The sequence below is a fragment of the Nestor notabilis genome, unplaced genomic scaffold, assembly GCF_000696875.1.
Source record: "Nestor notabilis isolate BGI_N333 unplaced genomic scaffold, ASM69687v1 scaffold33287, whole genome shotgun sequence".
Classification (NCBI taxonomy): Eukaryota; Metazoa; Chordata; class Aves; order Psittaciformes; family Psittacidae; genus Nestor; species Nestor notabilis.
Window position 1 is genome coordinate 15,564 of NW_009935863.1, and position 19,871 is coordinate 35,434.

The window sequence follows — 19,871 nt, forward strand, 5'->3', positions numbered from 1 at the left end:
GATTCCACCACCCCCCCTTTATTTTTAATGTAGCTAAATAGTGCATGGTTTCAGAGCAATACTTCTGCTGTAATTGCATCCTTAAGCACCTTTGCTGCTATACAAATAGCTCATGCAGGGTCTGGCCAGCTCCTCTTGGACCTGAGCAAAGCTTTTTACCCTGGGATGAAACTGGGCTTCTGTGTGCTGTCAGAATCCAACTGGCTGCAGGGAAAGCCACTGGAGTAATTCCTGCTAATCTCAGCCCAGCTGCTCAGTAATCCACGGGTAGGTTTGGGAGTCACACATCCTCTTGTGATTGTGGTCAAAATTAAACTTGTTATCAAGGTTTTTATAAAACCCTTACAATTCTGATCGAATTGTGCATATTCCAAACGATACCAGCCCTTCCATGAGAACAGAACAGAGTCAGTAATAGAATTTTCCAAATCCCCCTGCAGCTGTGCAGGGAAGTAAGGAAAATAGCCTTTCACTGAGGTCCAGGGTCAGAAAAGGTATGGAAGAAACCAGATGAAGCCTTTGGGAAGTTTCTGAAGAACAAAGAGCTTGGTGCACAATAGCAGAAGCTCTCTTAGATGAAACCAAAATATGGACAAGTGAAAGATCAATATATTGTACTTGCACCAAGGGCTTTCGACAGGCATGAGAGTGAAAAGGAGGTCACAGAAAATGGATTAAAAGAAAAGCAGGGCTAAGGACATGGGGATATGAAGACACGAAAGGGCAAAATCAGAAGAGGCACAGGCACAAAATGAGATACTGATTAATAAAGGTTGTAAAAGGACTAAGAAAAAGTGTTAAGTACACAAAAAGCCAAAGTACAGCAAATGGAAGTATGGGCCTGCTACTTACCAGTGAAGGAGGAAAAATAACAGATGACAAGGCATAGGCTGAAATGCTTAATGGACACTTTGCCTCAATTTTCACTAACAAGCATAATAATAATAGCAGCTTCCTGGTCTCTGTGCAGTGGAAGGAACTGGACATCTAGAATGAGTTAATTCTTTGCTGGAAGAGAAATGGGCACAGACCTTGGATGTCCTTCCTACTTCTCCATTCTCTCAGTGGATCTGGGGTTTAGGTATATTTAAAACTGGGTTCTGTTTTGGCATGTTCTGGTTTCTGTCATTTAAAACGTGGCCTCTCTGGCACCGCTCCGGGACATGCAGGGGACAGCCCCTGTGCTGGGCCCCGCGGAGTGGCGGGAGGGGGCACGTGAACTGTGCTGTGGGTCTCCCTGACCATCATCCTCGTCACTTGTTCCTTGCAGTGAATTCTTTGTGGAGGTAACAAATGTGCAAAGGAAGCTGATGCTCACTTCCAAGTTCAGGGTTAGTTTGTAATTTCATGATCAAATATGTGCTTTGAGCACTCAGATAATCCAGCTGAAAATGAGCACAGAGATGGAGCTGGGACATTTCCCATAGCACATCAGAGATTTGGTAGGTTTGGCTTTTAAAGGTCCTAGTGCAGTTCATTAAAATGGTCTTCCACAGAATCAGTCTCAGCGTGGCTGGGACGTAGGCTGACAAACAGCACATACAAATTGAAATGGCAAACAAGACCAGGTATGGCAGTCAGACTGCCTGGATCCCAAGGTTTTTATCTGGGGGGAAAGAACCCAGTTCTTGGAAATGAAGCTGTAATTCGGTTCCTTGAACAGCTAAATCTTTATTCCATGGGCCTTGTCTAGCCAGGAAGAGCCAGTGCCTTTAACAGGCAACATGAGAGTTCCTCAGATGCTGGAGACTGTCACTGGGAAGTAATTCTTCTTCATGCTTAGTGGTGGGAAGATGTTTTATAGCAGCGTGTGTGAACTCGGGAAGTGCCGGGATACCCCTGCTGTAGCTCACGTTGCTGCTGTCTCTATTGCACTGACACTTTCACAGTGTGCCACTGGTGTGTGATTACTAAGTGGCATTTAGCAGGGGCATTTGGTTTGTGCTTTGTGGAAGTTTATGCTTACATGTTGCTGTTTGAAGAACCAAGGCCTAACACAAACATAGTTGGCTGTTGCTGCTGGAGAAGGATGCTACTGCCTTTCTTTGGTACCATTTGCAAGGATGACAGTTGGCTCTGGGTTACTTTTTTCTCTCTCCTTTTTTCTTTCTTTTTTCTTACCTTTTTCTGTTTCTTTTCTTCTCCCCACGTGTGTCAGTGTGCAGCTATGGCTGCTACTTCCATTTTGAATGACTCTGTCTCCTTTCTCTGCCGCCTCTGTTCACATGAAGGTTGGGTGATATCTGTGGTTACAGTAGTCATTGCTTTGTGGGACTGGGCTGGAGGTGTAGAAAGACTGAGTGTTCAGCAGCAGTTAAAGCAGCATCTTGAGTTGTCTTAAGTAGCTGTTGTGTGATCTTTTATGTTCTCACACACTAAGCTAATATATGCACTTGGAACAATAGTCATACAGCAGTCAATTCCAGCTTCTCAAAGAGGTGTGTGCGGTGCTTGTGGAAGGCAAGTTGTCACAGTATGGGAATTGTCTTTACGTTGTCACAGAGTGAGCTTTTTTTCTTTTTCCTTTTTTGTTTTATAGGTCATTTAATGTAAGAAGGGCAACAAGCAATGACCTACTTGGTGTCCAGATGCTCACTGAAACCCTTAGCTTGAATAAAAGGATACTGAATGACTTCAGGACATTTACTCTGGTTCGCAGGGATCCCGTGAGTATTGCTTGCAAAGACACAGAAGAATGAATAAATACTGGTAAAAACATCCAGAATTTGTTACATGAAACTAGTAAACTCTCTATATATAGTGTAGAGGTACTCAAGTCAGTGCCAACAGTCAGCATAGGCTGTATTCAGCCTGACCTGATGGTTAGTCTGACCTGTGGTCTATACCAGTGCAGGGACAGAAGCAGGCTGGGTGCATTTCTTGGCCACCCACAGCCTCCTTTATGTTGTTGCTTTTTCTTGCACGCACTCCTGGTTGTGTGATGAACTTGTACTTGTGTCCGTCACATGATGGGGCCTCTTTCTCCTTCCCATGATGTGGACGGGCACAGGCCCAGCAGACAGCAGGGAACATCTGCAGATTTGTTGTGTGATGGAAAATGCTGCATAGACAAAACCCAAGCGCTGTCATTACCAATCATCCAGCAGGGAAATCCATTTTATACAACTTTTGATGGAGAATATCTGTTTTAATTAATATTCTTTCCTAAGACCAGAACTTAACCCAGGGCTAAAGTAGTGGCTGAGCTTATAGCACTGCTTTTAGCTAGATCCTAACTGAACCTTCAGTTCCATAAAGTTCTGCATCGTCCAGAGTCTAGCCACAAACACCATTTAAGCATTGTGCCTCAAGCTAGGGCAGAGTGGTTAAACTGGGGGAGTGTGTAGAATGTAAACTGGGAGGAAAGTATTTTAACTGTGTGGTGAAATGCAGTCAGGTTAAGGAGTACTAATGAAACAGGAAATGTGCATGTGTTTTGCCTTGCAGGATGGGAACCCAGTGAAGGCTTTTGTAGCAGAAGTTCTGGATCAAATAGTTGGCATTTCTGTCATTAGAGATGAAATGGTAAATCCTGTTTCTGTTTTGTATGAAAATTGTAGTGATTAGCCCTCAGTGCTACAGGCTGAGTTTTGTCCTTGCCACAAGAGGTGTACCTAACAGAAAGTCTATGTAAAAGATACTGCTCCTCTAAACTTTCTCTTTCCTGACAATGCACACTGTGTTATTGCCCTTCCCATAGGTGATGACTGACACACAAAAACTCTTTCTGTGATTTGCAAGAAGCTGCTGATCCATTCTGGAAGTGCCTCCTGCACCTCTTCTTGGTTCTTCAGCAGAAAGTCATTCTGCCTCTGAATATGTTCATAATCAACTGTTTTGCCCCCTAATTTCCAAAGTCCATAAGCAGTTTTGCCACATGTTTTGCAGAGTAGTAGCTGTCTCTCTAGATTTGCTTTCTTATCTTTTTTTCTCCAACAGCAGGTTCTGAGTGATTCTGAATCACACCCTTCGAAGCAGATAGAAAGTGCATGTTCCAATGGAGTAGAAAAAAGACAATGTTGCACACTAGTCTGGAAAAATAAACATTCTTTGGAGCTTACTTTTGTGGCAGATTTTAGATTGTTCAGCAGCTGTTAGCTCAGTTTTTAACATAGTCACTCCTGGTTTCAAAAATAGCTCTTAATTATATTAAGAGCATTGACATAAGAGGATACAGCATTTTCTCTTGAATGTATAATGTGCAAAAACGTCAGCTTATCACTTCAGCCCTTGTTGGAGGGCATTTTGTACACAGCTCTTCTCTAGAATTCCCCTTCTTCAGTACAGTGTTGTGAGGGACAGTCTGGGCTCCTCTGTCTCGAACTCAGCAGAACAGTAGTGGGTCTTGGGCTGGTTGGTTGTTTTTTCTTTTCCCCTCCCTGAATGTCCATTAACCCATCCCAGACATAGTGAAAAAGTCGGCTCTGCAGTCCGTGTGGGAAAGGTGGGCAAGCTGCAAGAGTAGGCTTTGATACAGTGACAGGGTTTCCAACAGAAGTATGTTCAGTCAGTGCTTTAACTGAGAACAATGCCCATAGGCACTGCATTTCAGTGTTCACATTTAGTTTCTTAGTTGATAGGAAGCAACTCACTGGACTTGCTCCAGTAGTGTAAATGGAGCTGTCTTGTCACTGCTGATCTTCATGTTCTTGTTTTCCAGCATATTGAGTACATTCGATCCCATTACAACATTGAAGCCTTTATTCATTTCAATCTCCACCAGCAAGAGGAACATGGACATCTTTGCCACTTTGTCTTAAATCCCATATTTCATCACTATACAAAACACTTTCTAAAGGAGATGCTTCGCTTGGCCCACAAATCTTCTCTTTACTATCCTATTTATCCACAGTATGTGGAAGGCAAGGTAAGGACAGAGTTACTCGTATTTCTGATACTAAATGTTGTCACCTTTTCTCACTTTATTTTTCTCTTTGCTTTTTTGAGTGGTGTAAACAGGAATTTTCTTAGCAAACTGCAGCAAATTGTACTTTCTTTTCTTCTTGCATGATATCATCTGCACTCATGGACGTAGCAGTTGCACCGTAGGGTTAGTCTGCAGATGCTCAGTAGTGTTGTGACTCCAGATGTACTCAGTAGCTTCAGGAAGCATGATGTGGAGGAGCAGCAGCTTGAAGCGTGCTTGGCCTTGGCATATTCCAGTCTGCGAAGAGAGAGCAGCTTTTCAAGGGGGTGGCTCCTGCTGAGCCAAGTCACTCTGTGCAGGTTGAATTCAGAGAGTCTCAGCGCAACTGGCCTCTAACCAGAGTTGGATGCCTTAAGTTAACACAGCCAGGATGCTGCCCTGGTAGCAGCACAGCAGAGGAATCATTTGCTTGCTACCTCGTCACTTGTTTCTGGGAGAAGTATATCTGCTTCTTACCCACACAGGTTTGTGTGTTGCTGTTGCCTTGTGCCTTGTCAGCCCCCTCCATAAATGAGCTGTAGTCCCAACAGTCAAGTCTCTGCCTTTTGCTCTTCATTCCCAATAGATGGGTTCTAGGATGAAGTAGCAGGCATGCAGTATTCCCACCCCTGCCTGAGTTAGGACCCTGTGTCCGAGCTGCAAGATTTAATTTGGGTTTGACTTCATTTCTTGCCCTTGTATTGGATGTATAGGTGAAGAAACAAGAAGCTCATCAACTGAGGAGACCAACATGAAAGTTTTTATTTCATTGTTTTAATAGGCCAGTACACGTGCTGCACCTCCACTTGCAGGGCAAGGCAGAAAGCACGTGCCATATCTGTATATTTAACAATGATTTTGTCCTGGGTTCAGCTACAGCAGTCATTTTTTCTCCTTCTCAGTAACTGGTGCAGTGCTGTGGTTTTGACTTTCAGCCTGGGAACAACACTGATAACACCGATGGTTTCAGTTGTTGCTCAGTGATGTTTACTCTGACTAAGGACTTTCTCAGTCTCATGCTCTGCCAGGGAGGAGGGGAAGCCGGGAGGAAGCAGAGACAGGACACTTGACCCAAACTGGCCAAAGGGCTATTCCATACCACAGCACGTCATGCCCAGTATATAAACTGGGGGGAGTCACCCGGGAGGCCCAGATCGCTGCTCGGGTCGGGCTGGGTATCGGTTGGCGGGGGGTGAGCGGTTGTGTCCTCTCCCCTTGTTATTCCTCTTATCATTATTATTGGTAGCAGTAGTGGTTTGTATTATACCTTAGTTACTGGAGTGCTGTTATCTCAACCCGTGGGAGTTACATTCCTCCGATTCTCCTCCCCATCCCTCCGGGAGCGGGGGGAGGAAGGGAGAGGGAGGGGAGTGAGTGAGCGGCTGCGTGGTTTTGGGTTGCCAGCTGGGCTTGAACCATGACAGATTTGTGTTTCCTGTCATAGTTTATTAATAGAACCTGATCAAGTTGTACTGTCCCATGTACCACCACTCAGCTATATAATGAATTTTGAGTGGTACCAGTATTTGTTTGGGTTCAGGATGAAGGGGAGGGCAGGGAAGGAAAAAAGAAAGATGTCACTGGCCGTAATGTAGCATGAGTAAATGCAAGGGGATAATACTAAACCCACTAAAACACAGAGGTTTATAAAACCTCTTCATAAGTGACTTAGGCTCTAGATTGTGTTTCATCAGAAGCTGGTGGGACCTCAGCACCTCACTATTGTTGAGAATGTGGCTTGTGTTTCAGCAAGGGCCTGCAGTGCCCTGAGAACCTCATGCTGTGAGAGAAAAGCCATTGCCAAGAACAACGTCATTCGTGGAAGCAAACTGAAAGATTCTTTCCACAACACTGACGTGTGTCTTGTCATCAGTCTCATGTCAGAAAAGAGTAAACAAACATATTGACTCATGGCATGTAGCCTTCTAGAGCTACTGTCTGGTCCAGGCTCCTGCCAGCGTTAACACAGGAAGCTCAGTGCATCCAGAGGGCACTTCACCCATCCATCATTACTGCCTGTCTTAGGGTGGAAGGAACTGCCCTCTGGAGGTGCTCATCTCTACCTGGGGGCATCTGCACGGCTGCCTCAAGCAAGCACCCAGCTCTGAGATGGTGACTGAGATGACTCCTGTCCTTGGAGGCTTAGGTGTTTTTGAGATGGCCGCATTCCGAACACAGGAATTGCCAGGTTAGACACTGGTACATTTTCAGAAGGATGTTTTTTCCTGTGCACTTTTGTGGAGGTTTATGAAGTGTTCTCTTGAGGAAGCAATGTCCTTACGTAGCATTAGGTTCTCAGATGCTTAAGAGGCACTTACAAAAATGCAGTTTAATGGCAGTGGATGGAAGAGGAAAGTTAAATCTTACTAATGATTCTAGTTTGGTCTATTTCCAGGCTACAGTGTTCCTTTAAGTTACTTTAGCTTACCATTGCTTTCTAATAAGTGGTAAATGTGATATTTTACTCAGTTCTCAACATAGTAACATCAAGTTTTTCATTACTTGTGGCTGGAATGGTACTTCAGTGTAATTTAGTTTGCATTAATGCTCATTCTCTACTTACAGGAAGTCTCATTTATTTTTGTCCCTTTCATGTTGTAAATTATGACAGAGCCACTCATGCTGTAATAAACGTAATACATCTATTCCTAACGATCCATGCTCCTCACATTAGCATCAGGGGTTTGTTCACCTCAAGTTTCTGCCAGTTTATTAACATTTATCAGTTGGATAAAATTGACATTTCAGTCGGTATAGAATCCGATATGAATTCATAACCCTCCTTTGCCGAAGGAGCAAAGGTTAGAGTAAGCAGATAACACAGCTTAATGGGGTCAAGTCAAGCTGATTCATGATCACTATGGAGCAAAATATCCTCCTGGGGAAAATACTTGTGCTGAAAAATCCCATAAACCAAACCACTTGTTTATCTGTCATTCCCACAGAGCTGGTAATGTAATTACTCTCATAATTATCTTCATTAGTGTCAGGAATTAGCTGCAATTCATTCCTCTGCTCTGAGTATGTTTGTTTATTTGCTGATTTTTCTCTCAGATTTAGCCAACAGAGCTAAGAATTTTGTATTTGCAAAGCCATACAACAGACATCTGTGATGCACTGCTCTGACATTCTCTCTGCTGAAATATAGATCGCTGCCTTTCAGTTTCAGACTCCCTGTGCCCATTCCCTGACATCTGCCCTTCATTACATGGCTCCCGTGCGACCAAGACGACAGATTGTCTATCCTCTGGAAGAGCTTGGCATAAACGCTCCATCAGAGCAGGTCTCCAAGGATCAGGTGGGTAACAGAAGCAGCAGCAGGCGGGAGGCATGGTGCCAGCTAGTGCAGGCTTTGGCAGATGGGATGGCATTACCATCCCAGTGTTGATAGGTTGCTTCTTAATTACACTGAACATGGTGTCCATACCCTCACAACCCCAGCCCTGCTTCTGCACGGCTGCCACTGCTTCTGAGCTTGAATTTCAAACACGTTACAGGAGCAGCCACTGAACTGGAACATCTGCACACAATTGCTTCCATTTTAGCTGTAGCTTCTCGTGACGTTGCTCCCAGACTCCCAATGCATTCTAAATGCTCTGACTTATTATTTAGCCCTTCGTCCGGTAAGTTTATTTAGGTGTCATTCTGCAAGTGGAAAAAAGACAATGTCATGATGCTGACTATTTCTGTAGAAATTGCTTAAATACATTTTAATTTTCAGTCCCAAAGCCAGGTTTCTTCCATGCACAAGATACCCTCAACACTTCAAAGTATCAGGAATGATTTAACAGCAAAGGAAAGGGTTGTTTCACAACCAAGCAGTTCTGATTTGTGTAGCAGTCATGCAGGTTGGAGGTTCTGACCTAGAAGTCTCTCCATTTCCTATGTTAAATAGCTGACACCTTATTCTGACTTACATTTTTAAGTGTGAAGATGGTTCCTCACAAGAGTAACCAGCAAAGCTGACATTAGAAAAAAACCATTAGTGATGGATACTCTCAGTAGGTAGCTGCGATTTCCTAAAGAAATATAATTAGAGAGCTTTATGTCTGTCTGTGAACTCCAGTTGGCTGAGATGGGCTCCCATATCATATTTTAGAGCTGTCCTTTTCACAGTTAGTCACTATTTTTTGGCACCCAAACCTCTTAATTAGACAGCAGTTGGCAAAGCAAAATCCAGAACGTGGCTGAGGCCATTGGTGTGAGTTTGGCTTTGTTGAACAGTCTTTCCCCCGCCTTCCTTCCTCTTCCCTGCAGGATAAACTATCCAATACTGTTCTTTGAACTACATCCTGTTTTATCTTTAAACTGACCTGTTGCTCGCTTGCTAGAATAGCTCCTCTGAGCATGTTTGCTGGAGCTGGGAATCAGACTCCCTGTGTTGGAGAGATTTGCAAATCTTTTGTCTGCTGAGGTTGAGCCTGAGCTTGTCTGAGAGTTGCAGGCACTGAGATAATTAGTTAAAATCTTGAAAGTTTAATGAATTTCTAATTAATAAAATGTGTGAGATTTTCACTAACAAAGTTCTGCTGAAGAGAAGAGAAGGCTGCCCACTGCATGAGAGGCGATGCATATGTGCCAGCATTAATTATAGATTCCTGACAGACTGTGTTCTATCAAAGCTGACATCTGGGGTTGATCCCTAGGTGGTAACTTGAGGATAAAGCCAGTCCACTGCTGCTGCCTGTCGTTTTCTGAAGGACCAAGAATCTGAAACCACATAAAGCTAAATTGACTCTTCTGTTGAGTGAATGAATTGACCTTTGGCCACCATACGTTGGGAAAGCTTTATGAATTGAGAGGTAACCTACCACAGGGGACTGAGTGTGCTTGTAGAAGTAAGAACCTGGTGCTGCTTTTAGATCCTGGATGTTTTGTTAGCTCTGGTAATAGGAGGCATAAGGCATTTGCCCTCTCTCTAGTCTTAATTCAGAAAGGAAGATTGATCCCCATGGATAATCTTGCACTTCCCTGCAAAATCCTGCAGTTGAGTTGCAAATAAAATGAGGTGTATTTTCTAAAATTAATATGATCAAATTTCAGTAGGCACAAAATGATACAACAATCACAAGACCTACCCAGACACTCTGTCAACAGAAGGACACAGTCTGTGTTGCAAAGAGCAAAATATCCTACCAAGGAGTTAAATGTGATAACTGCAAAAGGGAAAGGCTGAGAACTGTCACCTTTAAAATACTGTGAGAGAAGGTGAGACATGTGTTGGTCACCATAGAAGATGCCAGCAGCCTAGGAAGGGGGGTAACAGGGAAATGGGAAAACAATGTTGTAGGGCAAGTGTGGAGAAGAGGGGGAGAAGTGAAAGACAAACAGCAGGAAGGACTGGGGAGTTGTCTGGGGCGAGCACCTGGGTAGCAGTAAGGAGAAAACTTCTGCTGTCCTCTTTGGTACGGTGGTTTTAAGCAGGTGGGGCAGGATCCTGCAGGATCTGAAAAGCTTTGGGCAAGCCGGGATTCCAGACAGTCGAGACCTCTCCTCATTTCTTTATCATACTCTTCAAGCTCACGAGGTGTGCAGAAAGCAGTTCCTTCAAACATCAGCCCATGGCCCATTTGCTTGTGAGAGCTGGAGGATGGGTTATTGTTGTAACTCTTGTTTTAGGCACCTCTGCAATGGTGGCATGATTCTTTCACATGAAGTACAATACAAACATTGTAAATGCAAGTCAGTGTCAGAAATGCACAATCTTCATTTGATTGCCTGTCCTAATGAATTGCTGGAGTATCTGTCACTTATGATGGAGATAATTGTAGTAAAATTCTTGCTTTGATACCCAGAAGATGCCCCATGATATCTGGCCATCAGCATCTGCTTCTATCTCCTGCTTTTTCAGCGGCCTTCCTCTCGTTCCAGCTCTCTCTCCTATTCTTGCTGCAGAATCCATTTTTCACCAGGAGCAGCTCGGGGCTGAGCAGCTCAGCCATTCCCTGCCTGAGCACAGCTCTTGATTTGTGCATATATATCTCTGTAGGCCATTAGTGGCTTTAGTATCTCAGAGAGGGTGTGCAGTGGAAGCCCTGGGGCTCCATCACTTCGTGTATCTCTTCAATACGTTCCAGCCTGCCCAGGAGCATGAAGAGATTCACTTATAAATATTGACCCAGTAGAGATAACTCAACCAGGACCCACAAGGACTGTTTTCCCCGATTCCTTCCTCCAAAGCCAGAAGAAAAAGCTGCAGTCTGATTCAGAAAGGCTTTGCCCTCAGCTAATTCCCACGTGTTGCCAGTCCAGATGGATCTTGCCTGCGCTGGAGAGGGGGTTTTCCTGCAGGTCTGGATCGGTTGTTACAGACAGATGAGCACCCAAAATTAAGTCTGTGGTAACTTGTTCTCGTTTGTCCTTCTGTCAACTCTCTATCTTCTACTGCAGTGTCTGGAAAAATCAAAAGGGTAAACCTGGGCACTGCCCTGCCATGGATTCCTGCCTGCTTGCTCCTGCTTCTAGCAGGCAGTGTGAGCTGTGCTTTGTGGTGCCTAAGAAAGCACAGGTCCTTCTTCTTGTAGGCTCTCTGGGAGCAGTGGCTCTCCATTTCCTAAAGGGCTTCACGCTCTTAAATGAACATAGTAATATTTTCCTGTGACAGTGACTAATGACAGAGTTTGTTTTTACCCCCCTCCTTGAGATGACAAATACATTTTGCTGCTGGTTTTATGTGTCTGTTCTACAAGACTCTATCTCCCATTGCTCTGCTGAAAAGATTGGAGTAAGTCGGGTACGGATCGCCAGGGAGGCGCGGAGGGGAGGCGCTGCCTGCCCACAGCCCTGCGGAACAGCACAGATGCCAACGGTCTTGTTTGCTGTAGCCCTGGAAGCACGAGGTGCTGGGAGCCTGCTCATCCCGAGCCCCTGCAGGAGCAGCCGCCCAGGCTGCGGGGCTGCAGGACAGCCGTGCAGAGCCCCGGCTGCTCGCTGCATCAGTCGCTGCCTGCAGCTGCTCCGAGCCAAAGGAGAGCTCTCATTTTTGTATTCCGAGTCAGTAACCGGCACCGAAGAGCCAACTGGCAGAAGATCCAAAGATTCCAAATCTTAATTCCCACAGTGTTAAAGTAGATTAGATTATGATTGTGTTTTGCACATCTGTCAGTCATTTCAGTCGTGTTACGTTAAAAACCAGTCGGTTACAACAGAATACTAAATAACTTCTAAAGTGCTGCTGGCCCTGGTGGTGCATGTCATTATTGGTGGAGTAGAAAACTGCAGATAATTAAATAATTTTTAATGATTTCTTCATAAATAAACAATTGATAAACTTGTTTGCTTTCCCACCATCTGGGAGCATTCTGTTATCCATCTGCTTCATGTAATTATCAATAAAAGGGAAGAATAGGTGATATAATTAACAAGAATAACTGATCCACAGTGAAGAACAAAAATGTCACACATCTGTTGAATTATTTTCCTGTTTCTGCCCTTTCATTATTATTCATGCTACCAGGTTTACTTATTTTTTTATTTCATGGCTGCGTTCAAGCTGTCAGGTTTTACTGCAGAGTTCAGAACTGGTTTTTCTGCTGTAGCTCATAGAAAGAAGACAGAACAGTTTTTAAGGCATTGCAGAAGCACATACGGTGCTGTACAAGCTTATTTGGAAAAAAACCCCAAACCAACCCACCACTCTCTCAGTCAGTTTTGTACTTCTCGAATGATGGTACAGGTGTGTTACAGGGAATGTTCCAATGGGCTCAGAAGCAGTGAGTGAAGGAAGCTCACCCCAGTACTGTGTTGCCCAAGATCACAGCAATGACTTCAGCCGTGGTCAGGAGCTGAGTGTTGCCAGGGTGGCTGGAGACATGTCCCCAGATCAAGCTGGAGACATCAGCAGTGGGTCCAGCTGTCCCTCGGGGGCCAGGGCTGCATTCTGTGTGAGTGGACAGGGTGCTTTCTCAGCAGCCCTGGAGTTAAAACACCCTCCAAAGCAACTGACATGTTACAGCCTTTGACCTCCTGCTGGAAATGACACATTTTCCTCAAGACAGTTAGTTGAAAGTTGCTTTACCTGACCACACAGAGGATCGTATCGGGATGAATCCTGTTTGGAAGCTGGAGAAAAGACCTTGTACACACAGAAGTGAGTGATACTGTGCATGAAAACATACTGGCTTCTGTTCTGAGCAGTGGCATTGGCTGTGGGAGGTGGTGTCCTTCTGCTCCATCACATTTGCGTTGCTCTACAGCTTGTGGGAGCTGAAGGGTTGTCACTGGAGTGGTGAGTTCTGTTTAACTCCTGTGTAACGAGTTACTCTATTTAATGGCACTACCCTATTTTCTTCAGAAGAGGATTTTTACTGTTTTAAGCAAAACTTTCAATGTCCTCTTTTCCCCTCCAAGCAGTTATGGGCCTTTCACTGTGACACTGTCAGTGGTAGGTGCTGTTCTGCATGTGTGGGCTGTGCTCTCCAGACTGCACCATCCAGAAGGGGTCTGCAAATACAAGATGCTAGAAGAGCTTGTTTATTGTGTGTATGGTTCTGCACTACCACATGACACCGGTTGGGGTCAGAGCACGAGAAAAGTCTGAAAACCTGGCAGGGGAAATGGAAGCTCAGCCGCCGAGGAAACGGACAGTGTTAATTTAAGATTGAAGAAGAAATGGGAATACAAGGCACTGCTACCTTCACGGATTTCAGTGCCAGCATCATTGACTCCAGGCTGGTGCTTGTGGCCTGAAAGCAGTTTAAAATCGTTTTTCAAAAAGTAAAATGAGAGAAAGTACTGAAAATTTTGAGTGTGGTTTTAAACAATTTCATTGTTTTTAGAGCAATCTCACAACTTGGTCCATTGAAGTCTATGTTCATACATATTCTTTGTACTGTAGAAGCTACTCAAATGACTTGCAAGTGGAAGTACTGTCCTGGACTATTCTCTATTAAATGAGCTTTTTTTATGTCCACTGTAAAGCTGCAGGACTTTAAAACCAGAATCAAACATGCCCAGGATGTTTGCCAGGATTTCGAAAAGGAAAATAAATAGAGCTACCAGGTAAAACTGAAAAACAGAAATCGAAATAATTTTCGAGCTTGACAGAACCTGTCATTTGTGGCAGCTTGTTTAAAAAGGAAAATAAACCAGATATATGAGTGTTTGTATAGGAAACTCTTGTCTAGGTGACCAGGAAGCTCTTGAGGCATTTGACACTCTGTAGCTTCTGCTAATCAGAAGCTCCCCTAACTCTTCCCTTGCTCCTGAGGGGCTGCGTGTAGGTGGGACATACCTGACTGCTCTATCCTCAGCGCTTCCTACTGAAACAAACTGAGCAGGATCTGCAATGCTTTGGGTCAACCAGCCAGAGCGAGCATAGCGCATTACCCTGGCCTATGGAGAATTGATACGCTGGCAGTTAACACCTTGCTGTGGAGGGAAGCAGAGGAAAAGGCAGGGACATTTGCAACCCGTGACTGAATCCCGGGTAGCCCAGAGAGTTAGCTAGAAAATCTGAGCTCAGTTGCACTTAAAAGATAACAAAAACAAGGAGTGGAAACAAACAGGTTTTCAAACACGGGGCGGGGGAAGGCTGTTCTGTAGAACAGAACAACCTGTACTGAACAAGCAGAGCTTTTTGCTTCTGAGAGGTTGAGACAAATGGAGGGAGCAAGGTTTTCACCTTAGGCATGGAGAGAGAAATGTCAAGAAGGTGGGCAGGACAGGTACAAGCACTGCAGAGCAGCAGAGCCCTGGCTGTGCAGTGCATGCCTACCTCGAGTGCAAGCTCCGTGCAGCTTCCTGAGCCACGGTGACTGGGATGCTTCCGTCGCCCATCCCGGTCTGTGTGGCAGGGATAGCTGTGCTTCCAAGGTGCCTCCTCTCCCGCTGTGCTCAGCGTGAACGCTGACAGGGCACTGAGTTACTGAGCGGTGAAGAGAAGCCATTGGGGTGTAGTACTTTACAGCTGCCTTCAAGCAAAGTGTATTCAGACTTTGTAGGAAACCTGTAGTACAGGAGGCTCTGTTCTGGCTCAGGTTCAGGTCTGTATGAACTCAGCTGAGGCACTGGAATGTACAGAAACAGGCTAAAATTGTTGTTGATGTCCCTGCTCCTTGAGGAGGGTTAAGCCTTTAACAGTCCCTTAGAACCCAAACTGTTCTATGATTTAAATGTGGAGGTTTTTGGTGTTTGGGGTTTTTTTTAAGCATTAAGCCTCTGCTAAGATGACAGAATGAATGCCGCAGAGAGCCTAGGCAGGATGGGCAGGAGCTCCCAGCTTTTAAACATCAAGAGTCGCAGATCAAAGTTAAAACGCACACATTCCTATGTGTTACCATTTGTCTGTGATCATGTTGGTGTTACGAACACAGGCTCAGTGTGCATAGTTTGCACTTAACCAGGAGAGTAGTATTAATTTTTAAAGAAGTAACTGTTGCTTAAGATGCTATTGTGTTGAGGCAATGAATTTTTCATGGTTTTGTAGTATATGCATGGATGAAAATCCATTATTTATTGTACCTCCACTTGGTTGGGAAAGGTGATGGTTTTACAGCACCAGCAGCCATGCAAACACAGCCATTCTGAACTGCTGGCTGATAATAAATTTCCTTACTGTAAATGTCAGTGGGTTTGTGTGTTGCTGCCATTACATCTTGTTTGGAAGGCTCAATATTACACAGTTATGGGAGGCACCAGATGGCATCATTAACAGGAATGCTCCCAGTGTTTACCACTTATGTGCCTGTGTGAAATTAAAAGTAGGGTGACCTGTCTTTATTTTGAAAGCATGGTGTCAGTCCTGTGCAGGTGTTAATGGCATTTGCAGCAAACTGAAATAGTCATTTCTGCTTAAAAACAGGTCAGACTTGTTTGAAAGCTCTTGCAAAGCATTTTGCTGGATTGACTTTGGAAGTAGCAGAACTGCAGCTTGGAAGTAGGGCGCAGATATGTTTTCCACAGAAAGGAATTGTTCCCTCTCACCAAATGGAGAAGCAGAGCTGCTGTCACTAAAATACAGCTCGCCAGTAAGCTGCAAATCAGTGTCCCCTGAACCCTCACGCTGTGCTTTCCTTACCTTGTGTTCATCATTTCCAGTATGAAATCTGATGATGGTTTTTACATTTTATTTGTACAGCTTTTAATTTTATGCATCTATTAGATTTTTTAATGAATTCAGTCCATGTAGCAAATGCTCCCTCTGTGCCATGAGTCTGTGTGCAGAATGGGTGCAGCGCACAGAGGCACTTCTGTCGTCTCCCTCTCCAGAGCATACACAGCCATGTTTCAATATGGGCACTGGAGTAGGTGTGTTGTGTTGTGGTGGTGGTGTGATCCCTCAGGAGGGGCCCTCAGAGGGAGCCTTCCTGGGCCAGCACCAGGAGTTTTCCAGTGAAGGCTCTTCAGGGATGTTCAGGTTTTTCACAGTGCCCTTCAGAGCTGGGCCAGGGAGGTGAAGCAGGACTTGATTTGCTTAAAATCAAAGCTTAAGGAAGTCCTTTCATTCACTGCGGAAGCAAGAATTGTCTGGAAATGCTGGTGGTATTTTCAGCTACATATGATTTTGCTGTTTATAGGTAATCTGTATTTTATGCAGTCTTAGTGGGCTGTTAAAAGACTTCTTCACCCTTTAGCATCTATCTGCTTTAAAGGTATGGGTTACAGTCCTTTTCCAGGGTTGCTGTTAGTGACTTTCCTAACAGATGAGAATTGGTCTCCGTAAAGCAGGTTTCTTTATCTCAGCACCCTGGAGCCAGCCATGGCTTCACCCCTGCAGCTCGAGTGGGTCCCTGTGCCTTCCTGTACATCACTGTCTGCCCCTGAGGGATGGGGAGACCTGACCTCTGAAAATGACCCCATTTGAGTTCAGCCGTTTGGCCTTGTAAGTTGAGCAGCAAAGAGTCATGAGATCTTTATGCAGCTGTGAACCGTCCGGCCCTCTTTGGGCTGGGAATCCAAATGTTGATACTAAAAGGGAAAAAGCAGTTTCTTACCATGGTGACAGTAGTTCTGCAGGGAAATTAGATATATATGGCCATGCTCATCTCTCCTTTGCTGCTTTCTGGAGTCGCACAGGAAAGCCTTGGTTTCACAGGGAGTCCTAGGGATTGGTCATGAATATAGACTGAGATCAGCATTTACCCATATGAAGATTGGTATAATAATAGTGACTTCATTCACAAAGGCCTTTGAGGTCTATGGATGAAAAACTCATTATAAAGACTAGGTATTATCTGTGCAAACTGGTTTTACAGAGCCACAGTTACCAAAGGAGGGGTTCTTGACGAAGATGACAAAATGATTCAGGCTGCCGTCTTCATCACGGTTTCTTTCTCCTTTTCCTTCTGTTCCTGGTGTTTGTGTAAATCTGTGAATGCTGGAAACAGCTCCTGAAAACATGTTTACAGACATTCCTAATGAGACTTTTTGGAATGCAGCTACTATTCAGAAAAACAATAATGCAGGCTGAAAATGCCTCCCTTTTCCAGTAACTTTTGTTCATATTGCCTTGGTAAACATTAATTTTTCTTTTTTTCCTTGTAATTCAAATGGAGCTTGAAATTAAAATAGCTCTATTTGTTCACCTCCTTGTTTGCCTGCTACTAGCGCTGACCTCAGCACTAACCTCGAGCAGGTTTGTTAGTCTGATGGTTCTTACAGTAGCAGTGTTCAAGCTGTGTAGATCCTGTCCAGCAGTAACTGTCACTCAGTTTCTCAGTAGCAAATGCTAAATGAAACCAAAAGCCCGCCCCGCAGGTGGAGGATCCCCAGGACAGGGCTGGGAGGGTCACTCGAGTGGTCCCTGTTACGTCCTGTAGCAGTGAGGGATCTGCGAAGATGCTGAGTACGTACAGAGCGAGTCAGACCCGTGTTCCCTGTGTGGTACCCTGGGCAGTGCTTCTGAACTCAGCGCCACTATCACAGACTTGAATTTAGCAAACACTTCAGGGTGTTGAGCTGGGTAAGGCCCAAGTCCTCAGTGTGCAATAACATCAACATCAATATAAATTCTGCTGCGTGATGGAGTCTGCATGAAGAGCCCCAGCAATATGTGTAAGAGCTCTCTGACACACTGCTAGTGTTTTACTGGGAGGCATTTACCAACACCCACTTCAGAACATAGCACTGCTCCTTTTCTGTTGGAGTTGAAACCCTCTGTCCAACTTGGTTGTTCACTGTTGGGTGTTCAGGTTCCATTTTTTCTATTTAAATAAAGGTAACATTTGCTATAAAACACATCTCTGGTAGGATAATTCCAATTAACATTTTTAGAAATCCCACACATAACCCAGGGTCAAGCGTTTAAACCAGAACAGGAGCTACAGGTTATCTCCATCTGAGCTGGCAGCAGCAGTGTATACGGGCATGCGCTGTGGATGTGATACTTTACATGGATTGAAAGTGCAGGAGAAGAAATGAATACAAACAGATCTGCTAAAACCAAATATAATGATTTCATGTTATCTTTTCCCATTGGTTACTTAGGGTAGAGGGATGTGTGAGTTTTACTGCTGTAAATCAGTCCTACACTGCACGTGGTGTGCTGTGAGATCGTAAGTGAAAGATGTGGTTTACACGCAGGGTTTGTGTGTTCAGGGCAGTACCCTGAGACATGGGTAATATTGTTAGTGGAGGTGCAGCCTGAAGGCCCTAAAAGGGTGGCACTGGCTGTCCACATGAGACCTGTCCCCTGTGGCCTAGTGAAGAAAGGAGAAGGTGATGGGATGGGGGGTGATGGTGAGGCTGTTGGGTAGCAGGGCAGGAAGGAGGGACAACACCTCTTTGATAACCAAAGAACATGCTTTCTTTTCCTGAGGTACGTGCACCTCTCCTGACAATGGCATTGGTGCTTTTTGCCTTACGTTAGTTACTGATTGCTGGTTTGTTTAATGAATTGGGTAGGAAATAAACAAGTTAGAGCTAGCTACTGACCTATCAATTATGATGTGTGATTGCTCCTCCGGGGAACATATGCAGTCATTTGTCCTGACATTTTGCTAAAATAAGGTGGTATTATGGGACCAATCCACCTAATTCCTTACTCCCTGGGGCCATTTAGTGTACTTAGCTGTTAGAAAGGTGATTTCTGAAGCATGACAGCTGTTGGTGTTGGGGCCATTGTGCGGTGAACAAAACCGTTATATCCTGCTCATGTGCCGCCTTTGTGCCCTGGATACAGAAGCCATTTCATAAATTAGGCACAACTCTTCCCTGAGAAATGGTGTTGCTGCTTTGTGTTTCATCACTGGGGTACATGGAAAACAAACCCCACACAGCCTGCAGCGGGAGGTGTTTGAACCTGGCATTTCTGCAAGCCCGTGGGGTTGATCCCATTAGCTGCTGCAATTCCTGTCGACTTACTCTGGTTGATGAGGTACATTGCAAGTAGCATCTTTTCATGTTCTTTTTACCTTTTTGTTAGTGTGGTTAAAGCCACATTTTGGCAGACACATTGCTGATATTGTTCTGCCAGAAGGCTTGGCTTGGCTTTGCTGGAAAGCTGCAACTCTCTGTGCAGCACAAAAGCCTGTTGGAGTTCTCATCTGGGGTTCACAACCCCAGGACTAGGGCCTGAAGCAGTGTCCTCAGTGCCCATCTGTGGGACCATGAGGCCCCCGCGCGCCCCCGCAAAGCAGTGTCAGATGTGTACTTGGGGCAGACCTCCTTAGTGTGTCACAAAACCGGAGTCCAGGTCTTATTTAAGGCGGGAGGGCAGTTGGTTCTTCCCATTCCTTCGCATCTTTCCAGTGATGCATGTTCCCGATGAGCCAGAAAAGGGTTTCTGGTTTCAGAAATGTGGAAATGGTATGGATCTATTGTCATTTATGGCCAAACCCCGTTTACCAGCAGACCCTACTGCAGGAATGGTTTAGCCATGCTGAACAGCACTAGCTTTGGAGCAGGGTCTTAGGCTGGTTCAAGGGCGTGTGTTCAGCTGACGATTCAGGCAGCTCTGCAGTGGGTCTGTGCTCAGCCCTGGCTCGTCCCGTCGCCGCTCGGTGCTGGGCTGCCGGGGGCCTGCGGG

The 19,871-nt window shown here is 44.9% G+C and overlaps 1 protein-coding gene across 1 annotated transcript in view; it reads left to right on the forward strand.

The window, feature by feature from the left end:
• Window positions 1–19,871, forward strand: part of CFAP61 (cilia and flagella associated protein 61) — a 38,738-nt gene that overhangs the window by 14,431 nt on the left and 4,436 nt on the right. Inside the window, exons 8-11 of the mRNA XM_010018018.1 lie at window positions 2,540–2,666; window positions 3,448–3,525; window positions 4,661–4,867; window positions 8,055–8,204. Coding sequence (XP_010016320.1) covers window positions 2,540–2,666; window positions 3,448–3,525; window positions 4,661–4,867; window positions 8,055–8,204 — 562 coding nt within the window. The remainder of the gene's footprint in view (window positions 1–2,539; window positions 2,667–3,447; window positions 3,526–4,660; window positions 4,868–8,054; window positions 8,205–19,871) is intronic.